Genomic DNA, 25,919 nt, shown 5'->3' on the forward strand with positions numbered 1-25,919 from the left:
ACCTCACACCTGCTAAGAAATGGCATTGAAATATGGCCTGGAGCCCAAATTTAAGCCATATTAATGATTTTTTTGTTAGTTTAACTGTCTTTACCGCAGCGACTGATCAGCTTTTGGCCAGTAGGAGGCAGCAAAGTACCAAATCGCGTCTAGTTCTCGGGCAGACACAACGTCACATCCGTTTTCTCGATGCCGAAGCGAACGTTCCAGAGTAATGGCGGCATGCCGGGGTTCTTCGTCAAAATGGTATTTTACCCGGGAGCAGCTGGAAAACACCCCGTCCCGCCGATGTGGAGTAGAATCAGACCGGGAGCTCTCCTACCGACAACAAGCGGCGAATCTGATCCAGGACATGGGTCAAAGGCTCAACGTGTATCCTTTAAACTTGTTTATTCTGGAGCAAACCGGAGGCTAACCGTTTATGTAGGGCCCATTAGTGGCCGTAACGCAGGGATGGGTTTAACGGTTAAAGTCTGAACTTTTTACCTCAATATGTTTGTTCTCGTTGTAGCGTAGCTTTTTATTATATTTTAAAGATTGTAGGTCGAAACTCTGTCTTATTGTTTGGTATTTCATCTGCTTTTGTTTAATATGCTAGCTGTCAGGCCATTAGGCGGGTTTGGTTTTTTTCGATGGAGACGGTGAAATTAAAATGCGGTGTTTGTTGTAAGCTATTTAAAAAAACTGTGATATGCGTTTATCAGCTTTTAGACTTAAATGTATATTATTTAACGAGTGTTTTCAAAGTACTGCTTTAGCTAACGAGTATATTGGACTTTTTGTACCTTTGGCTCAGCTGTAAACTTTCCTCCTCGTCTTATCGACTCCTCTCAGACTGCTGTCCAGCCCTGTCGCACGTGTTCAGATTACGTAATATCGTAATAGGGGCCCTGTGAAATACGTCTTTTTTTCATCAAAATTCCGGATCTGAATCCCATGTAGAGTAATTTCATTTGGGTTATTCCCAGAAACTTGCGACGCTTTAAACATATCTATTTACTGTTTCTTTGAAAAAATCCGTTATATTTGTTTCAGTTAGAGAAGCATCCAGAAATCATGTTTCTGGCTTTATTGGACTCAAAAAAACCATGGGTAAATCATGTTTCTTAATTTCACGGTACTATTTCTCTGTATATTGTCAAAAAAAGTAATTCATGCAGGTCTAACAAAAATATAAAGCTGTGTGTCATCAACATGGACATGGAGATGTAACATAAATAGAAATAAACAGCCAGTAATATTCTGACCATGGTTACCCAATATTAGCCATGAAAATTCTTGAAACGCTGACCCGCAATTATCAAGTAAGTCTTGTTTACCTACCTTACATAGTGGCCTCAAAAGGGAGAGAATGGGTGCACAGTACTTGTCACTCAACAAGAAAATCTGTGCTCTGGGTATGTAATGGCTTGTGCATTATTTCAAACAGCATGTTGTTCTGGGTGTCCTATTCAAATCCAACACTCACTTTCAACACAATGCTATAAACTGGTAGCAAAAAACAAATTCCAGGCTGTGTATGAACCAGCTTCATCTATTGTAACTGGTGGTGCACATATATTTTGTCCATAGTCAATAAACACAGACTGGTCTGACAAGTCATATTTCACTTGCAAACACTTCTGCACTTAAAATGAAAGCCTCCAGTGTCTTGTTCCCGACTGATCTACAGGTAGGCTGTAAGGGTTTCATTAGTGCAGATGACGGTCAGCGTTTTTTGTCATGACTCATTGCAGTGCACTAAAATGCTTCACTTAATCCAAGCATACCTTTAGGTTTGGTTTCTGCAGAAGTTATCAAGTTCATTGCAAGGAGATTTGTGTTTTTTTGTTTGTTTGTTTTTTTAGGTGGTGGGTGGCGGTCAAAATTCTCTAGTGGACATGCTCATGTTGACTCATCTCTGTTCTTAATGACTCTTTGCATCTTCATCAGATTAAATGGGAGGTTGCACTGCTTTGAATTTAGCTTTTTCCTCGCAAACTGCAAATTATGTAAAGATTGTTGTTTTAGCTAACCTGGGATATATTTTACATTATGTATAGAGGGATCAGCAGTTACTTAAATATAATAAATTATTAACAAAATGTTCTTGCTGTTTGAAATGTGAAAAAATGCTTTGCTTTGAGAAATTATGGATAATTTTAATGGACTTTACTGATTAACAGACTCCTCTGTAATCCATGGTTAATATTGGTATTATTTAACTCATTGTTCTTTACTTTGCTTGCTTAGCCAAACATTAAACAAAACTTTCCTTGACATAATATCCAGCTCTCAACTGACAATAAACACAGCAATTGTTTACATGCATAGATTTTATATGCAACATTCTTTCACCAAATTCCATAGAAATGTAAGTATTCCAAGTTACGATGATTCAGTTGGCTTGTTTAGTATACATTCTGTTCTATATTCGTGTGTGTTGCTGTCTTTTTCAGATAATATCTCCAACCACCCTATTTTTGGCTGCAAAAGTGGAAGAGCAACCCCGGAAGCTTGAGCATGTAATTAAAGTAGCACATGCTTGCTTAAATCCACAGGAATCTCCTCTAGACACGAAAAGTAACGTAAGTGCTGGTATTTTGGGTTACTGTAAGGTTGGAAATTGCTTCTTTTTCTCCCTCCCCCTGTTTTTCCTCTGTGGTCATGGTTTCACCTTTGTATAAATGGCTGTGCCACTTTCTGCTGCCATATTTAAGGGGTCTTATTTTTCCTGCCCTGGCTTGCAGTCGGTGTGTACCAAGCACCAACTGATTACCACCACTCACTTTATGACTAAACCGAACCGTAGAGCTGTTTGGCCATTTTAAATCACTTGTTAGGGGAATAAATTAATAGACTCATTACAATTGTGTTGTAATGATTGTCTATCAAACTTCAGGCATACCTCCAGCAAGCTCAAGAGCTGGTGATACTTGAATCCATTGTGCTGCAGACCCTGGGTAAGTAATGGTGACTGGAGTGGATGACTTGAGAGCTTTTTCTATAACTTTGGTAATGGTAACGAGTAAGGGTCTTATTATCATTTATTTCTCAGTCTATCAACTTTTTGATTGCAATGTTTATCATCTACTCTGTGGTTACCATATTATTCTCATACTGTAAATGCATTGTGTAAAGGTGACATGTCATTTTCTGGAAGTTGAGCCAAGAGATTTCTTTGATTGTAAGACTTAAAACATTTTATGATATGACAAAAACTGTATGGACTCTTTTCCGCTACTTTTGAGACATTTTGTCCTCCATTGTGGATTTGGTTGAGGCACTTTTGAATAATTTTCTCCCACTAATTAAACATTTTTTATGCATAAGAAAACCCAAGTTGGCTGCTTATAGAAAAAAAACATTTGTCTATTCTTTTTTTCTGCCATTAAATGACATGTCACCTCCCAACTGTGTATGTGTTGATCTCACCTGTTATGTATTTTGTTCCAGGCTTTGAAATTACTATTGATCACCCACACACTGATGTGGTGAAATGTACCCAGCTAGTGCGAGGTAGAGGCTTCCTTCTTTGTTTTTGTTTGTCCCCACCTCAGATGTGGGTGGGGGTGAGGGTGAAAACCTTGCTGATTTAATGGTTTAATGACCACAATGGTTTTTAATAATCTGAGTTTGTTGTGTGACATATTGTTCCTCAGAACGTTTGCCATTGCCTGTTGGGCCAAGACTGAGACTTAATTGCTTTGAAACAATTTAATCTTTGAGCTCTTTCAAATTAGTGTGTATATATCTGAAAAGCATGTGGGCTTTACCACATTTTTTTTTACAAGATCTCATTTACTAGAGACCAGTTTTGGTAAAATAAACTAACAAAAATATTACTTTGGCCATTAAACTTATTTAGAAATATAATTGTATATAATAATTATTCTCCTTCAATAATGAAATTTGTGTGCAACATTAGTGCAAGTAAATTCAGTTTTTCGTAAAAACAGAATAAAGAACAATAATTTGCTTCCCCAGTCTGGATCTTGGCTCAATATGTGCACTGGAAATTAGGATAAGAATGCTAAACATAAAGTTAAATTACGCTTGTCTCCAACAGTTCTAATTTTTTTTTAATGTTTTTGTCTGTTTCCTTTTTGTCTCCATTCTACAGCAAGCAAGGATCTGGCACAGACTTCCTATTTCATGGCTACCAACAGGTTGTTATCCTGCCCCTCCTTTGTTGCACTTTGACTGCACACCATAGCTTCCTGTAATGCAGGGTACCCTTTCAGTGTCCAACGGGCCCTACTTGCACTGGTGGTTGTTGGGACGCTTGCCTCCCTCCCCCTCGGCTCCCCTCCCTTCCCCAGAGGTAGCGGGACATGGTGGCTTGTAGCGTTACCGGCCCCAGTCGCAGTGCGGTGTATTGTACAAGGGACCACGTGTTGGCACAGATGGGTTGAATGCAAAATGTGAAGTATAGTGGTGCGCTTGAAAACCACATGTTTGTTCGGTTGCAAAAAAGTGCATAATTCTAAGCGAAAGACACTCTGGTAGCCTGAATATCAGCTAAAGATTTCACAGATGTAAACATTTCTCGTAGAGGTCCTTCCGGTAAGTACTGCAGATAACTTTTTAAAGTTTTCTTTTCATGTTATGTTGTTGTATTATTGCCCAAAACATTCTGTTAAACTTTAACTGTGCCACTAAACAAATTTTTTTCCTAGCTATACAATATTTATATATTGCAAACCTAAAATTGCAGGAAGTAGGAAGTACTAACTCATTAAGGACCTTAAAGCTGTAATTGGTTTACCTCTAGCAGGGGTTGGTCAATTCATTTCCATTGTTACATATTTGATTAACAAAAACTGGGTCCTTAAAGGGTTAGTTTAAAGTAGGTGGTGAAAAGGCACTTATAAATTATCTTTAGTAACAGTTCAGTGTTCACATTATCTAGATGAAGGCTGATCTATACCTGCTGCTCACTAATGGTTATGATATAGCCTATGATTTGGAGACGACTTTGAAGTGTAGACTTCATGCTGATTCAGATTATTTTTATTTTGTCCTAACATGTAAAAGTACAAACCAGATTACTTTTAAAAATATTACCAGAATCACAAAATTTCAGACTTTGTGTTTATCTCCATCTACATGGATGTGAATGTTTTCAGAGAACCATATTGTGAGTTTGTTTAAAAACATTTCTACTGAAATCATTATACATTTAAGCTGTTTATACAATAGGTGCTTATTTTACCCTCTACTTTAAAATTCAGGGAGTAAAATCAGAGCTAAGTGTTTCTGCTGGATCATAACAGCCACTTTCTGGATTGAAGTTATTTACTTTTGTTGTGCTTGCTGCTTCTTTTATGTACCAGTTAAGGTCGCATTAAATTTATTGGGCTTTACAGTAAATCCTCGCTGGCTGTTTTATATCTACAAATAATGTTTATCACCAATATGTTAACTAGCCTTCACTTTGCTACAAAGACACAAAGTGTTGGTATTATTTGGATACTGTTTTGATGTCAATGTTTTGGTGGCAGTTTCTGAATCATTTGCTATCCTGACTCTGAGCTTCTGTATGTGCTTGACTCACTAACTCCATTCAGCTCCATTTTCTTCAACATGTACTAAATTAGATTTAGGACTAAGATTTTCTTGAAGATGTATGTTGTGGTTCTGACTAGTAGATTTCCTGCCTATAGCAGATTGGTTGTTTTAATAACCTTACTGTATGAGAACAGATGCATTTGTAGCTATCTTGCTATGAGTTTGGCCAAAAATGGGTTAAAACTTGTTCAGTCTTTACAGTGTGGCCATTTGCATCCCAACTCCAATTTAACATTGGTATTAATTTGGTCCACACCAGCACAGGCGGTTGCTGAAAATAAAGCATAACCCAAACTGTAATATTGCAGAAAGGTGTTTTTCCATATTACCTCTGATATTCAGCCATTGGAGGTATACATACCAATCCTTGGTGATTTAAGGCAAATTTGCAACAACAGACAACAAGGGAAAGTCCTGATGGGTCACAAAAATATATAGATTTTGTTCCATTGTTTATATATATATTCAATCATAAAAGTACAATAGTTAAAGTATCGGTTTTTATTGAAGTGGGTTTGTAAATTGACAAAAATCCAAAACACAGAAATTTATACTTTTCCTCATTACAGAAACAGAAAAGGAATGTTTACTGATTTTTTTGTGTTTTATTGTCTTCTGTGTCCTTGACAAGGAGCAAAAAGTCTACTACTTAGCAAAACTACCAGGAAAGTGGCTCTGTCTTTGAAAACTTTTAATATATTTGTAGACCTGTTTACTATGAATTTGAAGTGAGAGTAATAAGTGTGGTTATTTAAATCTGATACAGTGTAATACAAGTAGCATTATTATAATTTGCAAGTAAAATTTTTGTCATAAGTTTGTCTCATCTGTATTAAGTGAGTGATTGGGTGGGTAAAAGTCTCCTATTAATACCAAACCAGCACACTTCCTTACCAATTATCATTTTTATTATTAATGTGTTTTTAACTGTTAGCAGGTTTGTTTAGTAGGAAATTAACCACAGTTAGATTTTTAAGTCATTTTATTGTATCAAAACACTTAAATTGCTTTCACTGCCATTTTGACCCCACACCAACAGTATATTAAATCTGCCTGCTCCCTCTTGTGTTTTTCTTCTCTTCTCTACATGTTGGATGGATTTTGACCTCCCATGGACTGATGAACTCCCTCATATCCCCTCACTCATTCTGCAGTTTGCACCTCACTACCTTCTGCCTCCAGTACAAGCCCACAGTGATCGCCTGTGTATGCATACACCTGGCCTGCAAGTGGTCAAACTGGGAGATTCCGGTTTCCACTGATGGGAAACATTGGTGGAAGTACGTGGACAGCACGGTGACTCTGGAGCTGCTTGATGGTGAAGTCATACTACTACCGCCATCTGAGATTTACTATTAGTTATTTAAGCAAACTAAGGAATCAAAACTAACTCTAAAATGTTTTATAATCTTTATCTTTTAAACTTTCAGAGCTGACGCATGAGTTTCTGCAGATTCTGGAGAAAACTCCAAGCAGACTGAAGAGAATACGGAATTGGAGGGTAAGATATTACAGTACTATAATAGTTTTAGATTAGATTGCCTTGGAGAAGAATTCACATCTCTTAACCATTTCTCTGACACACATGCTACTCTGTATTTTTGAGGTTTTATGTGACCAATACAATTGGGAAGTAAATGGAAAAAATTACTTAGATGTGTGTACAAACAAAAGTCTAAATCATATATCATACGTTCTACTTCATCATTATGCTATGTTTTGTTTTGGTATGTCACAAAGAATCTCAATAAAATAAAACAGAAGTTGTGATTATAATGTAAAGATGTTCAAACGTCCGACTTCTTCTACAATTATATAATTGTGTCATCTCAACTGTCTTAAAAAAAGCAATCTAAAACTAAAATCCTTGCAAATCTTTGCCCTGTAGGCGACACAAGCTGCAAAAAAGCCCAAAGGTGAAAATATGCAGTCGATGGATAACACTTTTACTGGGCCTTCATTGCTTCAGGACCATGGCGATACAGCACTTCCTGGAGTTTCCTCGTCCAACCCAAGTTTTTCCAAAGCAGGTGCTGCCTTTTCTGTACCCATGCCCGGGCATTCCAGAGAGGTCCCATTGTCTCTGGATGCCATGGCTTCCACGTACAACCCAGCCAGCCACAGTGAATGGCCTCAGGTTAACCAGAGCCATTACCCCTCCACCTGCGTAAAACAGGAACCGCTCAGCATCCCCATCCACGAATCCATGCTCTCCTTGCAGACTTCCACTTCCTCTTTGCTCCAGCACCCGCCGCCTTACAAGACTGAAAAAACGGTTGACTTAAATCTTATTAAACAGGAGAAAGGAATAGCAGGCAAGCATCACTCAACACCTCAGCCTGCTTACCCTCCTTCCGGTCAGCCTCCAGTTCAGAAACTGTCTCTTGATAAGTACAGAGAGAAACATTCTGGAGATTATACTGTCCAGAAGCGTAGGCAAGAGCCCCATGGAGGACTAATGGACTGTGACGTAAAAGGCGACTTGACTTCCTCTTCTACCTATGCACCACCAAACATTACCCACATAGAACATAGAAAACATACACAGCCTCATCAAGCCTCCCACAGCGGCAGCACTACAGCTTCCCCTCTGAAAATGAAAATCCCTTCCTCCTCAGCTTCAGGGCAAGACAGACGCCATCACGGAGACAAAGCTTCGCTCAAACTTCGTCTGCCTGTCCCTGTGTCCAGCAGCAACGCTCCACCAGAAAAGAGCGGACAACCAATCAAAGATGAGTTCAAGATGAAGATCAAAGTTTCCTCATCAGAGCGGCACAGCTCATCAGATGAAGGCATTTCCTCCAACAACAGCAAGAGCAAACATTCCAGCCCGCTGATGAGCAAGGAGAAGCATCGCACCGAGCATAACCTCCATCGCCCCCACAAGCACAGTGGCAACGGGCGAGGGGCCGCTGAGGCTGCGGGTTTGCTGCGAGTTCCCTCTGGTCTGGTGGCAATGGAAGGAACGGCGCTCGGTCATCCCACGTACACCACTTTGACGTCGTCATCACGAAAGAGGGCCTACACCGAGGGCGGCCACAACCACCACCCCTCATCCTCGACTTCCTGCTCCAAAATGAGCAAAATCTCCAAGAGTGGCACTAGTGCTGCAGGTACTCCATCTTTTTCTTCCCCCTTTCCTCCTCCTCACTCTCCTCCTGTACTGCAGTGTGTCTCGTCCGGCTCGCAGCTCTGTGGCTAACTTCCCTACCCTTCCCTCTTCCTCTTCCTCCTTATTCTTGTCTCTCCTCTTCCTCCTCCTCCCCCCCTCCTGTCATACCCAGGTGGGCTGCGGACCTCTCAGCAGTTCCTCCCTCCTGGCGAATCGCCACATGAAGTGGGAGAGCAGAGACACTGAGTCCGACGCTCTGCAGCACATGGAAGTGGCACCAAACTACCGACCACTGAGACTTTGAAGACTATGCTGACCTCTTTGTCAAGTGCCCTACGAAAATAACACTTTGTGAATATAAACCCTTTACTGAGAGGCAGAAAGCATTGCTGCAAATAATTATTGTTGGACTTCTCTGTTTCTGAGAGATAAGAAAGATGAATAATTATGCTTCCTGTCGCACCTCGGGGCTGCGACGTTCAGTCCTTTCTTTGTTAGTGTCGAATTGCTGCTCAGTTTTCACTTTCTCCTTGAATGGGTGGAAGAATTTGCAAACGTGGATGCGTGGGATGTGGAAAGGTTCCATCTTCACATTGTAAGACCTCCATATGAGAGGACAAGTATTACAAGTTCTATAAAAGCATGGAAGGTGCACTTTCTTCATTTTCATGTTTGTTTTTGTATTTTTAGTAATTTAAATCTATTGCGTGATTATATGGAAGATGTTATCTGACCAGCTGGAGATGAGTTAGTTTGTTTTCTGGAATTCCACTTGATATTGTTAATGGATGCAATATTTTTTTTAGGTGTAAAGTTCCATCTCCAAAATTACTTTCTGGTCTTGGTTTTCTTTTTTTATACTTAAACTGCATTTGATTTGCATGTTTCAATCATCAAAGGGATGTGAGAGGAGCACTTAACTTGCTGTTTACAAAAAAAACAAATGGAGATAAATGTACATATGTTTCTTTTGTATGTTTAAAGAAGAAGCTATACCATGACTACTCAGGTTTGGAGCTGCTTGTAATTATAACAAGATGACTATAAAACATATAAAGGTTTTATTTCACGGCTCAGTTGATTGAAGGTCACTGACTGAATGATTGCATCATTCCAGGAGTTTGACTTTCTGTAGATGGTGTACTGTTGGATTCCCACTACAACAATGTCACAGCAATCATTTTGTACCAAAAACCTTCACTTCTAAGTAGACCTTAAGCTGGATGCCAAAGGTTGTGCCTCACAAAAAAGGGATGCTACTAATATGATACTAAAGTTTACATCAAGTGGATCAAACATTGCATAAAGTTCTCAACCACATTTAGGTCGTATTAGATCTAGAGAAAAATATTTCTTGTAGGCAATGCCAGACCAATTTAGATTCTCTCCTCTCATGTATCTGTTTGGAAATACTTTAACATTTAAACCATCACTTTCAGCTTACATTTCTCTCAACAGCCTGTACCCTATAATCCCCTCTGTATTGTAAGGCATCCAACATACCATATTGGTCCCAGGCTGGTGGTGTTTGTATGTAATAAAGCATTTACAGTTGAACATTAAATAAAAAACTGCAATTGTTTTAGAAAAAACATGAACCGCTCATCACATCTTTCCACTTCTCATTTTAATACAATGAATAAACTTCATTGCCATCACCATTACACTGTACAAAATCTTTTCTTTTTTTTCATATGGCATACAATTCATCTTTAAATGGTAGACATGGTTTATTCCTCTGTGGTTCAGTGCTGTGGACAAGTATTTCCTGCCTTAGTTTTCTTTTGCGTTGTTCTCTGTCTTGTAGTATCTCAGATCAGTTTTAAAATTTCATTTTATGACCCGAGTAAAAATGTTTTAAATGCTTCATGTAGTAAGTGTATTTACTCATGTTCTCTGTCTTTTTTATGATCTGAAAAAAGGCAGATTATTTGTTTTGTATGTAAATAAAAAAAATCTTTTGGGGCAAATACTTTCAGCACTGAACCATTGAGAAGAATTACTTAAGAGTTTATATGATTACAAACCTTTTAGTTCAGGGTTAATTTGATATGTATAAAACTGGCCCAATACATTTATTCGACATAAAGACTGAAGTTAATCACTGATCAGAGTACAGTATTCAGGATTAATTTACATACTACAAATGTAATTTTACTCATTTAAATCGGCTGAAAGCATCTTTTATTTTGCTTTAAACATTTAAAACAGCTACCACTGCACTCAGATGTAGGTTTGAAACCTAAGTGCTTTTTAATAAAGTAGAATATATTCTGAAAGTTTCAACACACAGTGATACATTTCAATTGTTTGTGGTTAGATTTAACTGTGGCTTCAGCTAATGACAACCCAACATTTTTTCTGTAACGGAAAACTACATAAGACAAAATGATTTTATGTTCTTTACCAGCCTTTATGACTCAACCATTGTGAATACTGCTTACTGACACATGGAGGATAATTCTCTAAAAGTCAATGTGTTGTTTAAGGAAGTTGAATTAAAGGAAAAACTGGTAAAAAAAAAAAAAAGTGCATATAACTGATGGCTCCAGCTGTCCTAAACACCATATAGGATCTATAGGTAACATTTATAGGCTCAAAATCCTTAATTTGAATTATTTAGATTAGCTTTAGACCATTATAATTAGAAATTTATATTTTTATATAATTTATTTTACTTTTTGAATTGAAACTCTGGAACAATTCGAGATGTTTATGATATTCCAATTTGAAATGAACCTTTATCTCATAACAACCATAGAACTGATGTTTCAGTGGCAATAGTTTATAAAATGTGGCATTTGACTGTTTTGTAGATTTGTCATCTGCTTTGACATTTATTCTATACAAACCATTAAACATTCAGTACTGAATACACTTTACACACAATTTTATAAAATTGGCACATTTGTTAATCTAAAATGCACAATAATATCTACAATTTATACACAATTATATTATTTGGAGTGTATTCACAGTGGTTTTGATACCACAATATATAAATTTTTGAGCTGTGAACTTAAATGATTAGATATTATTTAATGCCTCTGAATTTAAGAACAGCAGTTATCCCAATTTAAACACTCACTTTTGTAGCACATTTCTTTTCTGTGCTTCGCAGTATTTGATACTTGTGTGCCCTTTAGGAATGAAGGAATGTTTCAGTAACTGCTCAGCTGATGGCCGAACGCTCTGGTCACTAGAAATGAAAAAGAGACAATAAGTTGCAGATATTACAGTAAGACGTTACTAACACCATGACAGTTTGATACTGTCATAATTAAATTATAAATTAACCACTTACCTTGTCAGACAGATTTTTACAAAGTCCTTGGCATTCTCTGAGAAGCCATCTGGCAGGGATGGCATTAACCCTCTTCTAGCCCCAATGTAGAACAAGGCAGCCATTTTATCCATATGTGCAAGAGGTGGTTTCCCTGTGGCCATTTCAAACACTGTACAACCAACACTCCAAATATCTGACTTCCGGCCATACCCTGATTCATTGATGACCTGGTTAGAAAAATAACAATAAAAAAAAAAATGACAGGACATCTGCATGTCTTTATATAGTTCATAAAAACTTCCTTGTAGGACTTTGAGATATTTGGTGAAAAACATCAGACTTTCTAAGTGTTATCCACCGGATAGTCCGGTGGATTTGGTTTGGGACCAAAATTGCAACATTTATTACATTATCAACTGGTGCGGTTCACTTTCACACTGCACTGTCAAATGATCCAAACTAATTGAAAACCTGTTTTCCCCCTCGCTTATGATGCCGCTGAACCCAGAACTTCTAAAGTAGATTATACAAAACCTCAAAAAACCAACTTCCTTCTTCACAAAATGTAAACAAAAATGGCAGTAGCATCGTATTTGAGTGATTTTAGGATTTGTCTTCGGTTAAACACCTCAAGCCATCTCTCCCTCTAATGCTAGAATTTTGCATGTGTTTTGGTTCTATTGGCCTAGATGCCATGCGCTCTAGTTCACTTTCGGAGCAGTCTCTGGTCTGCTTGGCATTCACATATACGGTACATTCAAACCGCATCAGAGTTCACTTTAATTCAACCAACACCTGGGGTTGGGGACGAACTAGTGTTTGCTTCTTTAGTCCACATCAGAGTTTGATTAAGAATTCATGCCTCTCCAAACAAACCGGACTTTCTAGACAAACCAGAGTTTTATTAAAACGGACTAAACACAGCTCGTGTGAATTCACCCTAAGTTGATTGTCCAACATCAAAGGGAACTCAGATCAAATTTCCATCACATCTCACAAATTCAAGTTTTTACAAAAGCCTAAAAACTTTTAAAAAATTACCTCCGGCGCCATCCAATAAGGTGTACCGTGGATGGATTTCAGCAGCTCTCCACTGTTTGGAGCTGTGTGGTTAAGGCAGCTGAGGCGTCGTGCACAACCAAAGTCTATGAGCTTGATGACACCAGTTGGCATCAACATGACATTGTTTCCTTTTAAGTCCCGATGAATCACTCTGTTCTGATGAAGGAATGCCACCCCTTCCAGGATCTGATGGGTGTACAGAGCCAACACTCGTTCTGGCAGAGGACCAAATCTAAGAGGAAAATGGAAACAGTCCTTATTAATTTGGCATTCAAGATTTTTGCAAGATATTTTAAAGGAAGCAACAAATAATTTCAACCTGTGAAGTATGCTAGCAATAGATCCACCAGGGATATACTCCATGAAGATGGAAACAACATGTTGGTAAAGAGATGTTCCCAGAAAGCCAACAATATTGCTGTGGCAAAGGGTTTTAAGTAACTCCACTTCCCCCTGAAGACGATTGTACTCCTTCTTTGCAGCATCAGGGTCAGACGAATCCAGGCAAACCTGCTTTACAGCGATCAACTGGCCCTGACTGGTCAGACCACAGTACACCTGGTGAGATGATGATTTCAGTCAGAGTTGTTTGAAGACATACTGCTGAAATAATGTGCACTGAAAAGTTTAACCTGATATAAGTTCAGATTTTTAGCAAGTTACAGGAATGGGATATGTTTCTAATACAAAATACCAACACTATTTTATCAACAACTTACTAATGTACTTAGCTGCTATGTTATTGGAGTACTTACTGTCCCATAGGCACCCTTCCCAAGTACTTCACCCTTAGCCCATGTTATGGTGTCCTTTGGAACCAACCCTGATCCGAGGTAAGTGTTACTGTCATTTCGAGCAACCTGCAATGAAATGCATAGAGACATAATTATCTAATTAAAGTATTTCAAACACACAGGTGCTGACATCAGAATTTGCTGGATTTTAGCTTTCATCAATTTCTGTTCTTCGATGTTCAACTTTGGATTGACAGTAGTTAATTAAAACAAATAGTACTCATGATGTCTGTCATAAATGCTAGAAAGTAAAGGAAGGTACAGTCATGGAAAAATAGGACACCATAGAAAACATAGATATGTTTGTCAAAGACATTTGTCTTCTTTAATTCAAAATTTATCACACACTATCTTTTTAGTCCTTTATGTTAACTATAATGATTTTAACAATTACAGCTAATGAAAACAAGACCTTTAATATTGGAATATTACATCAGACCTAAAAATAATATTTTTTTACATATCAAGGTAAGCTTAATGAAATGTATGTTTACTACCTGCTTTCAAGGTTGTTATTTTCTAAAGGTACTCTAAGTCTGTATGACTCATTGGAATGCATACTTTAATTTCGTGAATATGATTGTATGTTAGGTTAACTGGTTTCTGAATTGCCCTTAGGTGTGTGTAGGGTTGCTATGGTCGTTTGCCTCTGTGATGGACTGGTGACCGGTCCAGGTTGCATCTTTCCTATTGACTACTTGAGATGGGAACTGTCATCCTAATCTCTGCAATGACTAAAGACATAGAAACTCGATTTAGTCATTTTTAGGCTCAAAATATTACCTCAGGAGGTGCTTTTTTTCCTGATACATGCTCTGCTTCACCATGGGACTCCTTTTTTTCATGTTCTGAGTTTTCAAGAACTCCAGAAACATCCCTCTCATCCAAAGAGATCAGCTCCTCTGCTAGACATTGCAGTAGATCATCTGTGAGCGGACCCTCCCCCACCTCATCCAGAAACTTCCTGTAAACTGGTGACATCAGGGTGTGGCAGGTACTGTCTGAAGATGTCCAAGTGTTGATGTTTGCCTGCAGAGGGTCTAGTGACTGAGCCAACTGTGGATCTTTTTTAGCTGAGTTTCTTGTTGATTTACTTGAAGTTTTGTGATTTCTAGAATCGACACCATAAAGGGGAGTTATGGGTTCTGTCAAAGTTTTCTCTTGTGGTTGTAATGTTTCAGATCCATTTTTAGAAAGAGCTTCCACTATGGTTGATAAAATGTGATCTTCAAATTCATCCTTAGAAGACTTCTGACTAAACTCAACACCCTTCACATCATCAGTTTCATCTTTGAGTTTAGGGCTTTTGTCTGTTTTGCAGCTATTAGTGGTAAACTGTGTTTTGATTCGCGATGACACTGGTTTTGGTTTGCTTTTAGTCAAAGTAGCTGTGCTCTCCACTGAGTGTCTCTTTGGCTTATTTTGTACTGGTTTATGTTTGACTTTGTGGCTTTGTTTTGTCTTTCTTGTTGGCATGCACTGTAGTTGTCTCTCTTTTGGTTTCTCACATGAGTTGGAGACCCGATGATTTTCAAATAATGGCCCAGCAAACATCTCGTACATGGCTGGTCCTTCGCTGCCACTCTGTATCTGCTGAAACATGTCTCTGTAAGTGATGAGGTCCACAGCAGATTTAGATCTTGGGGATTTTCCACCTAAGCCTGGTTTCTTCACCCCCTGGGCACTTTTCAGCTCTCTCATTGATATCAGCTGATGTATTTTGTTGCTGTGTGGTTCAGAAATGTTCCGTGGGGTTAGAGTACCCACACTGAGGGGAGCCGCATTTCCAGATTTAATTTTCCTGCTTTTGTCTTTGTCCACTGTGGGACTGGCAGAGCACTTTATGTTAATTTTGGAGTGGTTACCACTGATGACTCTTGCATCTTTGTTGAGAGAATAAATAGTTGAATTTTTTGCCTTCAAGTGAAAGTTCACCCTAGTTTTACTCTCTTTATTCCGGGCTTTAAACATCTTCTCGTATTTCTTGGGATCCACAGGAAAGAAGCCGGTTTTCTCCACAGCAGTAACTGCACTGCAATCTCTTACGTCTTCTGATGCTGTGTTTTCTGGATCAATCTGTTCATTTTCAGAATCTTCTTCAAAACAACCAATACCATCATCTTCAAGACCCTTTGCATCATTTTTAGTTTTGTTGCTTATTCCAGTCTTTGACTCAGTTGTGTGGCTCGTATTTCGCCTGACTTCACTAAACACATATGCATCTGACTTTTTATTACTCTCAAAGTGGTTACATTCTTCCACACACTCACTCTTATTGGCGTCCTTTGGGTGGTGTGAATCAGTTTTTTCTACTGTTGGATGATTAGTACAATTGACATGGTCTCTTTCTCTGTCATGTATTGATCTGTTGACCAATGAGCACAGTTTCGCTTTCACATGTCGCATTGTTCCTCCAAAAAAATCTGCCTCTGATCTAATTCTGTCATTTGAATCCTGCAACGTCCTATCTTTTACAAACTTCAGATTTCTGTCCTTATTAGATGTTTCTTGGATTTGTCCAGAATCATCCTCATTTTCCAAGTTGATGGAACTCTGGCTGCTGCTGCTGGATCCACTTTCCTCACTACCATCCTTTGAAGGACCACTGCATGAGCTGCCCCAGGACTGCCTCTCTTTTCTCAGTTCAGTTCTGCTGGAAAGAGGGCTCCGGCTAATGGGCTTTAGAGGAACATGGGGTTTCAGTGGTGGCAGAGCCTTGCTATGTCTTGGGCGACCCTCAATGGGCACCAGAAGCTTGGGTGTGTGGGAGTGGAAGGCTGGCAAAGGACTCTGGAAATACAGATAGCAGTTCAGTGGTGTAGGCAGGGTGTATAAATATAAAACACATTGCCTGGTCTTCATGCATGTCTTATATGGCTAGAGATAGTTAAATAAACCCTCCAAAAAAAAAAATACAAAAAAAATTGAGAAATTCAGAGAATGTCTAATTGGAGGAAAATTTCACCAAAGCAAAATCTAATGAAAATGGGAGCACATAAATATACACTCAATGGCCACTTTACTAAATCCACCTGATTAATTTTATGTTAATAAAATTTGTAAAAAAGCATAATCAGATGCCAGTTGCTCAACGTGTTTAGCCAACTAGACAACTTGCCTTGGGTTGAGGACAAAAGAGGATTTAGGTTACCGGTACTTTAAATGTCGCATAATTTGTTAACATCAAATGAACGTGTGTGTTTTTTAAAAACCACTGATAACTGGAATTTGCATGCTCAACCAACTTTCAGGTGTACCAAGAATGTTTTGAACATGAGAAAATATCTGTAGAGAAGCTGTTGTATGGACAGAAATGCAGTGCTAGAATTAGTGGTCAAATGGGATTGGTTCAAAATAATAGAAAGGCAACAATCACTCAAAAATTCAATTTATTTACTTCTAAAGAATGCATTTCTGTTAAATAGTTTTAAATCATTAAAACTCACCCTTTGATCATTTAAAGTACTTTGAGAGCTCAGTCCTGTAAACATGAAAAAATGTAAATGTTAACAACATCCAAATATTTGCATTTTGCACACATCAACTCTGTTCTTACTTACTGGTCTGAATGTGCGCTCTTGCCTGCATCATGGTATTGGGGCAAAGAAGTGGCTCCATGATACTTGGGGCCGATTGGCTGAGTTGGCTGGACTCTGGCACACAAAGCAGACTATGGGAAGGTGGAAAAACTTCAACCACACTTCTTGTCCTCTGCCTGTCAGGTACACAGAAATATTTTATTTTTAATGTTTATTATGTTTATGTGTCATAAGATTCTGTAAAATTAGTTTTCATTTATAAAAACAGCATATGGACATTCTGCAGTCAAACAATCCAATTATTCATGCTTATTTAGTTATCAGAGTAAATGCTGTGGTATTACATTTCTATATTATTTTAGTTATGGCCACATGCAAAACAACAAACATACATCTTACTTTCTGTTGTTAACATGCGAGTGTGTTTGTACCTTTGTCTGGGGGTTACAGGCTGACAAGCGGTTCTGGTACTCAGAAACCCAGATGACAGGAGAGCATCTGAATGGTCACTATGTCTATGACTGTTGGACAAGCTAGGTAGACACAAACCTCTGCAAATAAAATGAGAAAAGGAAGTGAGAAGGCAGTTACGTGGTTTAGAGATGGGATCAGAGTTTAAATACTGATGATGTGTGAAGATAGAAATTATCTGCAATCATACTGAGGTTCTTGTAGCTTTTGTAATTTTCCTGATGCTTTCACTAGTTTTGGTTGTTTTATTTTTCTTCCCTATTCTGTCAAATTACTTCAGATGTTTGATGATGTCATAGAGTCAGATAAATCAGACGGAAATGTCACTGGACCAATCCACATGAAAAATTCAAAAAGACTGCTGCACATTTTAAAGCTAGCTGTTTTACCAACCTGTTTATGTGCTCATATGACGATTTGTATCTCATTAAATTGGGCAAACAGACAAATCATAAAGTCCAAACTCTGGTTGTTGATATGTTCAGAATATGGAACCAGAAGGTTAGAGGTCCATATGGTTCATGTCCATTATGGCTCAGAGACATTTTCAGCATTGTGAGGGACTGCAGGAATACATTTTATATGCATTTCTTTTCATCATATTCCTCGGCTGTCATATCTCATTATCATCTATTATTATTATTGTCCTCTTCTCTTCCTATCTGTTTGATTACTGAAACAAAACTCTAATTACATATAAAAAAAGCTGCATTCATAAACCATATTTGTTGACGTGTTAAATGATGAAAATGATTGACTTTCATTTCCTTGTACCAAACCAAACACACCCTATTCCTAGCAGCTGATTCTATGAAATTAGAGCAGCTCAAAGAGTTTTATTCTCTTCTCAGAACTTGGACTTGATTCAAATGTGAGTGCTGCTCATAACAGACAATGAGCTGATTCACTGAAGTTCTCTGCCCCGGTCTGTGTGTATCCGACCTGTTTGGGCAGAACAGATTGTCCTCTGGACACAGTGACAGGTGCCCGCGCACAGGTCTGCAAACGTAACCAGATAGGCCTCTTTTCTAGTGCTGGTGTCAAAGTAAGAGGCACATGCTAACCAACCCAGGAGGCAGTGTACAGTATAAGAGATTGTTTGTTAAGTACGGCGTTTTAACTGTACACACAGAAACTATTTGGGTGTCACATATGAACAGACACCACATTTCTTCATCACTAATACACATTGTAGATTTGTTAGCATAAAAATATATTTGTGAGAGAAAGATGGTGAATTTTTCATGCCCACCTGCTGCCCCTCCTTCCATCCTGATTGGCTCGTCCGGGATTTTTCAGAGTTTCCATGGCGTTTTGGGAACAGGTGGGAATCCCCTTATCTGCGGCAGAAATACACACATTCACTCATCATCCCTACTTAAGGTCCTACGCTCTCATTTCCAACAGTAAAGCAAAATTAATGAACTTATGTAATGCAGATATAATTTACAACATTAAAATTTTAGATCCCAGGAGGAAAGAAACAATAAAAACAGAAGAAATGTTGTGACTAACGACGATGCTGTTAAAAAGATTTGAGGACTGTAGGTTCTTTGAAATTCAACCACATTTTTGCTAATTCAAAGCAACAAATTCAACTTGCCCTGTTTGTTTTCAGTTAAATATTCCTTAAAAGAGACACATGCACATTACACACTACTGCTCACTATAAAACAATAGCTTGCTGTACCTGTGTTTAAGCTCGTTGATCCCTTCTGCTCAAATGTCCAGATATTACACTTACACTTTCATTCATTTCACATAAGCTTTTGTCTAAATCACTGAAATTGTTTTCTGAAAGTCTTCAGTTTTGTTCTGGAGCTGAAGCCCGCCTGTCGAGGATGCATAGATGAAAGATGTTCAGGCAGGTTTCTCAGAGGAAAGCTTTGTATTGTGTGGAAGACCCCTCCCATCCTGGACAGCCTCTCTCTCCTTCGTCTCCCTAAGATCCCCTCCCCTTTGTGAAGGTGATCTGATCTTGTGGCCCATTTGGGATGCTAACCATTATGCTTCTCTTTCAGTGTACTGTACTAAGGCTATTTCTAAAACAGACGTATTCTGCAGAGCTTTACAAAAATATTTCAGCCTTTCTTTAATTTTTGCTAGTGAGGAAGGTTATTTTGTGTCTGGTTAACTGCTGTGATGATTTAGCCAAATGTTTTGGAGAATATTTCTGTGGTGACTACCTATTTTCAGTTTCTGGCAGAGGCCTCTAGATTTTGGCTACAGTCCTGGTACTTCAAAGACCTCAGGGTGCCATGCACTCTAGCAAGTTTCACAGTCAGGGACTTTGGAAGAGAAACAGCATCACAGCTCTTCACTATAGTTCACAGTAGACTCAAGGAGCTTTTCCACTAACTCACTCTTAGGCTCATCTGACTAAACCACACATGTCCCTGTAGAGTTTCACAAACTTCACATTTATGTTTCCTAAATAAACAGCTGATATATTAATAACATCTAACGTTTATCATGGAGACTCGGTGGCTCTAAAATGTCAGTCTTTGCTGCTGTTTATAACAGTAAACTTTTACCATTCTCCTGTCTTAGTCACTCATTTATTCTCTGGGATCAAATATGTAGAAAAAATCTCTTTAGTTTGAACTTAGTGTCGCTGAAGAAGCCCATACCTTGGCTGAACTCCTTTTTGTCAGATTGAGGGAGACTCCCTGAAGTCTGAAGAGATGCCTGGAAAGATCAAAGGTGTTCTTGTCATCAACCTTTTTTAATGTAAGGACGATGATTCGTTTTTTGATGATATATAGCATTTCGTTTAATTTTGGCCTCATCTCACTAGACGACTTTCTCCCACATGTTTACTGTGTCCCCAATATGGCCTGTCGTGACCATCTTTTAGCGATGGCGTTGTTTTACATAATGACCAGGTACTGTATGTACAGTGTTACACTATTTTTGTCATTTCAACTGGTTTTTCCACCTGAACACAAGCAACAACTCCTCCAAAATTACCGTAGATCGCTCTCTGATTAATGCTCTCCTTGCCCAGCCTGCCACTTTAAGATACATTTATATGTAGATATACAAATTATGCACTTGTGGAATTTATTTACTGATTAAATGAAGGCAATTATTTTCACTGAGTTTTATTAGGGGTATTAAAGTAAAGGGAGCTGAGCTCAAATGCACAAAACACATTTCAAATTTTTCCTTGTTAATGAAAATTGAAATGCATTTGTTATTTTATTTCAACTTCCCCATGATTCACCACTTTGTGAATGCTTTGTTGATCTATCATCTAAAATCATAATTAAATAAACTAATATTTGTGATTGTAAAATGATTTGATATGCAGAAGTTCAAGGGTCTGTAAAGAATGTTTTTTTTTTGTCTACACAGTTTACATCCTTTAGTTTTATTTGTATTATTTTATTAAACAGAATTAACTAACTACAGCTCCATTAGATCCTAAAACCATTTTAGCATATAATATTCTAAATGTTTTGGTGACATATTACAGGTACGATACCCAGAATGTGTCTAGGGCGTATATAAACTGCATTGTGTCTCCGTCGACCAGCTGCTTCGTCCTTCTGTTGACCAGCTGCTGGCTCGTCTCCTTCCTATATGAAACATGGCGCCTACACAGAAAAGCCAAAGCTGTGTGTGTTATTGCTCACTCCCGTTCTACCTGTGCGTTTGTTAATAAGTGTAACCTGAGAGCTTCAGCCACACCCAAGCCATTAGTGAGTTTATGCACAATTGTACAACCCTTTTACACAAAACAATGTCGGCTCCACTGTGGTTTTCTGCAGATTTGAGTGCAAAGGCAGTTGTAGATAAAACCTTATCTCAAACTTAAGCATTTATGTTTCCTTGAGTTTATGTTTAAAGTGACTTTCAAAGATCTGTAACCTCTGTGAGCTCTAATCACTTTGTAAGAACAGATTTTTGTTTTTCTTACCCGTGTATGGCAGTGAGAATGGTCGCTGTGTTGATGTCTTCTTGCTTTATGACAATGAAAAAGTATCTCGGTGTCCTGCTCTGCATCTGAATCTTCAAAGTCCAAATCCTGGAACAAGTATTTCTCAAGTTCCGATAAGGACTTAAGGTCAGCCTCTGCAAAAAATTGACGAGGCATTGAAAAAGGACAAGGTACTGTATGTCCTGAGTAGTCTGCCTTGAAATCAATGGAAGTTGGCAGATAAAACAAAGGATGTCAATTCTGATCTTTGTGATTTTTCATTTTATAAATTATCTTCAAATAATTTGTTATGTTGTTCACAAATTTAAAAAATCATATTTATCTTCACAGATTATATGATTTGTTGAAATCAGAATTTAAGGAGCATTAACATACATTTTTGTGGTTTTCAGCCAATTGTGGCATGACCAGGATTAGAGTCATTTCCTCGAGGTCAAAGGTTGTCTGGATTACCTGACTGGGAAGTCCTATTTCTAACATCTATTCTTGTCTATTGGTGGCTATAGTACAACACACTATAATTTTGAGCTATTATGGTTCCTTCAGTGTGTTAGTGTGTACCTGTGTGACCCAGAGCCTCGATCAGAACTGGAACGATCTCTTCCATCAGACGGCTGCTGAGATTAGTTGCGTAGTGGAGGGCAGAGCAGCCGTTGTGGTCTCGAGCTTGCAAATCACTAAAAAAAAATTGAACATCTCTAAGCAGCAGCACTGACATGGTCCCTCAAGAAAATAAATATACAATTTATATTAGCTTGTCATGTTTCTATTTAAAAGTGGTCTGGATCAATGGTTATTCAGACTCTTTGGAGGTGTTTCAAAGCTTCTTTTTTTTCGTTTTTCAGGAAGTGTAGCCTTCTAACCATGTTTTTCCTTACGCTGGCAATTTTAGAAGCTCCTTGACCACCTCCACAGGGTTGTGTTCCCATGGTAACCATGTTGCCATGTCCTGAAACAGGTCGACGTCTCTGACGGCGAGGATCACTGCTGTTGCGCCGTCACTATTGGGAACGTTCACATCAACACTGTCTGTCTGAGACTAACACACACAAACCCAGAATCATTATTAATCCTTCAGCTTGTTACACACAAAGCTAAAGGCATTTAATAAAAGTTGACAATTTAGCTAGTAGTGTCCCACATTGTGACTTGTTGTTGACTTGTTTTTACAGAGACTCCTAAGGTTTACGCTTCAGATTTACAGAAACATAAAACCCCACAGGAACAGGTTAAAACTTACAAACCTGCTGATTGCACTGTGCTTAGAATAAGAAAAGAAAATTCATTTGTAATTGTGCAAAAAATATTAAAATTTTTCTGGGTTATTCAGGAACAGAGATGGGTAGAGTACCCAAAAACTGTACTTGAGAAAAAGTAGTTCTACTTTAACATATATTTTCTCAAGTAAAAATAAAAAGTAGCCATTCAAGAAATTGCTCAAGAGTAAAAACATATTTCAAAAAGGCTGCTGAAGTACCGAATAACTGAACAAATTATCACTCATTTAATATTGTAAAATACATCATCAGATAGACCAAAATTTAAAGTCAGGTGGAAATTTTGGTATTTTAAAAATCTAAATGGCAACAGTTCAAATAGAAAAAAATAACAAAATCAGGCAAAAATAAATGTTTCCAAATCAGTTTTGTTCTATACAAAACTTAAGAAACTTTAGCAATACTGCAGGTGTGTGTTTGTGACTGGTGAATTTCCGGTTAAAACATGTTTGTTCTTTGTTCAGTGGGTAGAGAATCCAGAAATCTTACTCAAATAAGTGCAGCAATACTTCATAATAAAATTTCTCAAGTAAAAGTAATAAGCAAAGATACTCCTAAAAGTACATTTAAAAAAACAAAGTTATTCAAGTAGTAAAATGTAAGTGAGTAAATGCAACTAGTTACTACCAAATTGTGGTCTGGAATAAATCTGACCAAAACCTGACTAATTTTGCTGTTGCTCTAAACCAGGGGTCTCAAACTCCAGTCCTTGAGGGCTGCAGTTCTGCAACTTTTAGATGTGCCTCTGCTGCACCACACCTGAATAGAATAATTAGGTCATTAGCAAGATTCTGGAGAACTGATCTACACAAGGAGGAGGTAATTAAGCCATTTTATTCCAGTGTTTTGTACTTGTGGCACATCTAAAAACTGCAAGACTGCGGCTCTCGAGGACTGGAGTTTGAGGGCCCTGCTAAACTCTGCTAGGAAATCGTTATTGCTATCTTTGCTGAGCAGTTCACCCTGACCTTTGGATCAGAGACTCACCAGCAGCTGCCTCACAGAGCCCAGGTGTCCCTGCCAGGCAGCTTGCAGCAGCTGCTCCTGTGCAGACAGATGGGGCCTTGTCATCCACCTGACCATTTTCTCCTGGAGCTCAGGTGGGCTGATGTGCAGCGCGGTCTGCTGTCTGTGGTTACACAGCGTCAGGTCAGCATCGGCCCTCAGCAGCCCCTGCACCACCTGTTGAGCACACCGATCAAAGCGGTCAATTAGTTGAATCAATATGATAAAATATTCTTGACTAGAAAAAGGTTGGTGTGAAAATCTGTAATGATGGTCTGACTATTACTTAAATGGTGCCAAATGTTTGTGCTACATCTGAGCAGCAACAATTTTAATTTGTGCTGCTATAATTTTAACAATATTAATAAATGTTTCCAGAGGTCATCAAAACCAGCCCTCCCCTGACCGCTGACATTTACAAAATGAAACAAAAATCCTGTGATACAAAAATCTTAAAAATCACAACAGGGCAAACAAAATGTTTGTTCCACAAACAGCACAATTAATTTACATCAACCTTTTGGGGAACCTCTGGAAAGATTTTTTCTGTAAAATCTTAAAATTTATTACGGCACAAATTAAAACGTTTGCTGCACAAACGTAACACAGTTCTTTGACTCCCTATATCCTTTGATTTTGAAAATGTGGACATGCTTGTTGACCTTTGATGACCTCTACAAACATTTATTAATATCTTTAAAATGATAGCTGCTCAAACAAAAAGTTTTGCTGTACAACATAGCACATATGTTTGACACCAATTACATTGATGTGAGGAAAGTGGGGACCAACTTCACTCAGGTACTTGCTTTTCTTGCTCACATTCGAGGACAGATGTTCAGCTGGAGATGCTGTTCTTCTGTTTGAGTAGGATGCCTGTTAGAGGGCTCCTATTGGTAAGAGTTATAGATATGACCAACTGAGAGGAGATTTTGAATTTTGGGATCCCTGTTTTAGTTAGTTGAGATGGTTTGACAGATAGATAAATCCTAAAGGAATTGATCTTGGAAGAGCCACAGCCACTTAAAGAATTAAAGTTGATTAAATATTTCTCTTTTGCTCTCCAAGACTGGTTAGATCTATATGAACAAAACTTAAAGGGAAAATGTTTTGTGTCTTTTTAGTATTTGATCAAAGTTGCTTTCAAATATTTTAGTGAACTGTTTAATCTTGGTTTTATAAGTCCACTTCATAATGAGGATTTACATCTATGTTGCTAGTAACTAATCTCTAAGAGGAGACCTCCTCATGTTACCAGGAAGTCATTTTCAACATGACTCCCAAAGGGTGGGTGGAGCTTATAGAGCAACATTTAGATCATGTGACGCACCTACATGCTCGTAAACAGGTGTTGTTGTTGAAAGGAAAATTACTGTGTCACGTGACCACACTACCGTAGTTTTTTCCATCATTCTTTTTAATATTCCAAAACTTTTAAAATTACATATTAGCACATTTATCTGTAACTCACCTGTGATTTGTTGCTTTGACAAGCAGTGAAGAGGTCAACAAATCTCCATTCTTCTTCTTCTTCATCGTCAGAGACCTCCAGCACTTCCAGGATCTCCATCTGTGGTCCTAAAACCACCAGATCATTTTCTCCTTCCAACTCTCCTAAATGCATCACATCAACATCATCGTCGTCGTCTTCCAGATCATCAGTGTCTCTCCTCTTCTTCGCCTCCATTGCCCTCATAGTCAAAAGTCAGATGAGAAGAGCCACCTCTGAGCTGTGGAACAAGTAAGAATGTTTTTCTTAATTTGGTGTTTGGCAGTCAGTATGTTCATGTGATGTCAGTCTCTAATGACCCACTGGAGCCCTCTGGGACCAGACAGAAGGCGTGACTGGAAATATATCCCTCATTACGACTGTTGTGGAG

General features: G+C 38.3%; 2 protein-coding genes across 4 annotated transcripts; one reads left to right on the forward strand and one right to left on the reverse strand.

The window, feature by feature from the left end:
- The first annotated feature begins 77 nt into the window (after nucleotides 1–77).
- On the forward strand, nucleotides 78–9,493 carry ccnt2a (cyclin T2a). Of its 3 annotated transcripts, XM_044131144.1 has the most exons (10): nucleotides 78–372; nucleotides 2,272–2,353; nucleotides 2,439–2,567; nucleotides 2,882–2,942; nucleotides 3,436–3,498; nucleotides 4,103–4,148; nucleotides 6,705–6,868; nucleotides 6,981–7,051; nucleotides 7,439–8,663; nucleotides 8,835–9,493. In XM_044131144.1, the coding sequence occupies exons 1-10, from the start codon at nucleotides 215–217 to the stop codon at nucleotides 8,906–8,908; spliced, it is 2,073 nt and encodes a 690-aa protein (XP_043987079.1). In that variant the 5' UTR covers nucleotides 78–214; the 3' UTR covers nucleotides 8,909–9,493. The 3 variants fall into 3 exon arrangements, 2 of the variants coding, with proteins under 2 accessions (XP_043987079.1, XP_043987078.1); XM_044131143.1 differs by having other exon boundaries at nucleotides 7,439–9,493; XR_006372051.1 differs by lacking the exons at nucleotides 6,981–7,051; nucleotides 7,439–8,663; nucleotides 8,835–9,493 and having other exon boundaries at nucleotides 4,103–4,545; nucleotides 6,705–6,841.
- Nucleotides 9,494–10,488: 995 nt separating this feature from the next.
- map3k19 (mitogen-activated protein kinase kinase kinase 19) lies at nucleotides 10,489–25,726 on the reverse strand. The gene is made up of 16 exons (XM_044132677.1): nucleotides 25,511–25,726; nucleotides 24,022–24,216; nucleotides 22,636–22,796; nucleotides 22,319–22,434; nucleotides 21,737–21,891; nucleotides 20,445–20,502; nucleotides 19,067–19,154; nucleotides 17,775–17,894; nucleotides 17,365–17,519; nucleotides 17,251–17,285; nucleotides 14,588–16,594; nucleotides 13,766–13,870; nucleotides 13,330–13,568; nucleotides 12,990–13,242; nucleotides 11,967–12,175; nucleotides 10,489–11,861 (listed from the first exon to the last, which is right to left on the reverse strand). Exons 1-16 carry the CDS (start codon nucleotides 25,724–25,726, stop codon nucleotides 11,747–11,749), a joined length of 4,227 nt encoding a protein of 1,408 aa, XP_043988612.1. The 3' UTR covers nucleotides 10,489–11,746.
- Nucleotides 25,727–25,919: the final 193 nt, after the last annotated feature.

This window comes from Gambusia affinis, linkage group LG11 (genome assembly GCF_019740435.1).
Source record: "Gambusia affinis linkage group LG11, SWU_Gaff_1.0, whole genome shotgun sequence".
Classification (NCBI taxonomy): Eukaryota; Metazoa; Chordata; class Actinopteri; order Cyprinodontiformes; family Poeciliidae; genus Gambusia; species Gambusia affinis.

Excerpts from the sequence above, each read along its gene's own strand:
- ccnt2a (XM_044131143.1), top strand. The coding sequence starts at position 215 with ATGGCGGCATGCCGGGGTTCTTCGTCAAAATGGTATTTTACCCGGGAG. Across the intron at positions 2,354-2,438 it reads TCACCAAATTCCATAGAAAT|ATAATATCTCCAACCACCCT; the intron begins GTAAGTATTCCA and ends TGTCTTTTTCAG. Across the intron at positions 3,499-4,102 it reads ATGTACCCAGCTAGTGCGAG|CAAGCAAGGATCTGGCACAG; the intron begins GTAGAGGCTTCC and ends TCCATTCTACAG.
- map3k19 (XM_044132677.1), bottom strand. The coding sequence starts at position 25,726 with ATGGAGGCGAAGAAGAGGAGAGACACTGATGATCTGGAAGACGACGAC. Across the intron at positions 22,435-22,635 it reads GAGCTTCTAAAATTGCCAGC|TGATTTGCAAGCTCGAGACC; the intron begins GTAAGGAAAAAC and ends ATTTTTTTTTAG. Across the intron at positions 12,176-12,989 it reads CTTATTGGATGGCGCCGGAG|GTCATCAATGAATCAGGGTA; the intron begins GTAATTTTTTAA and ends TTTTCTAACCAG.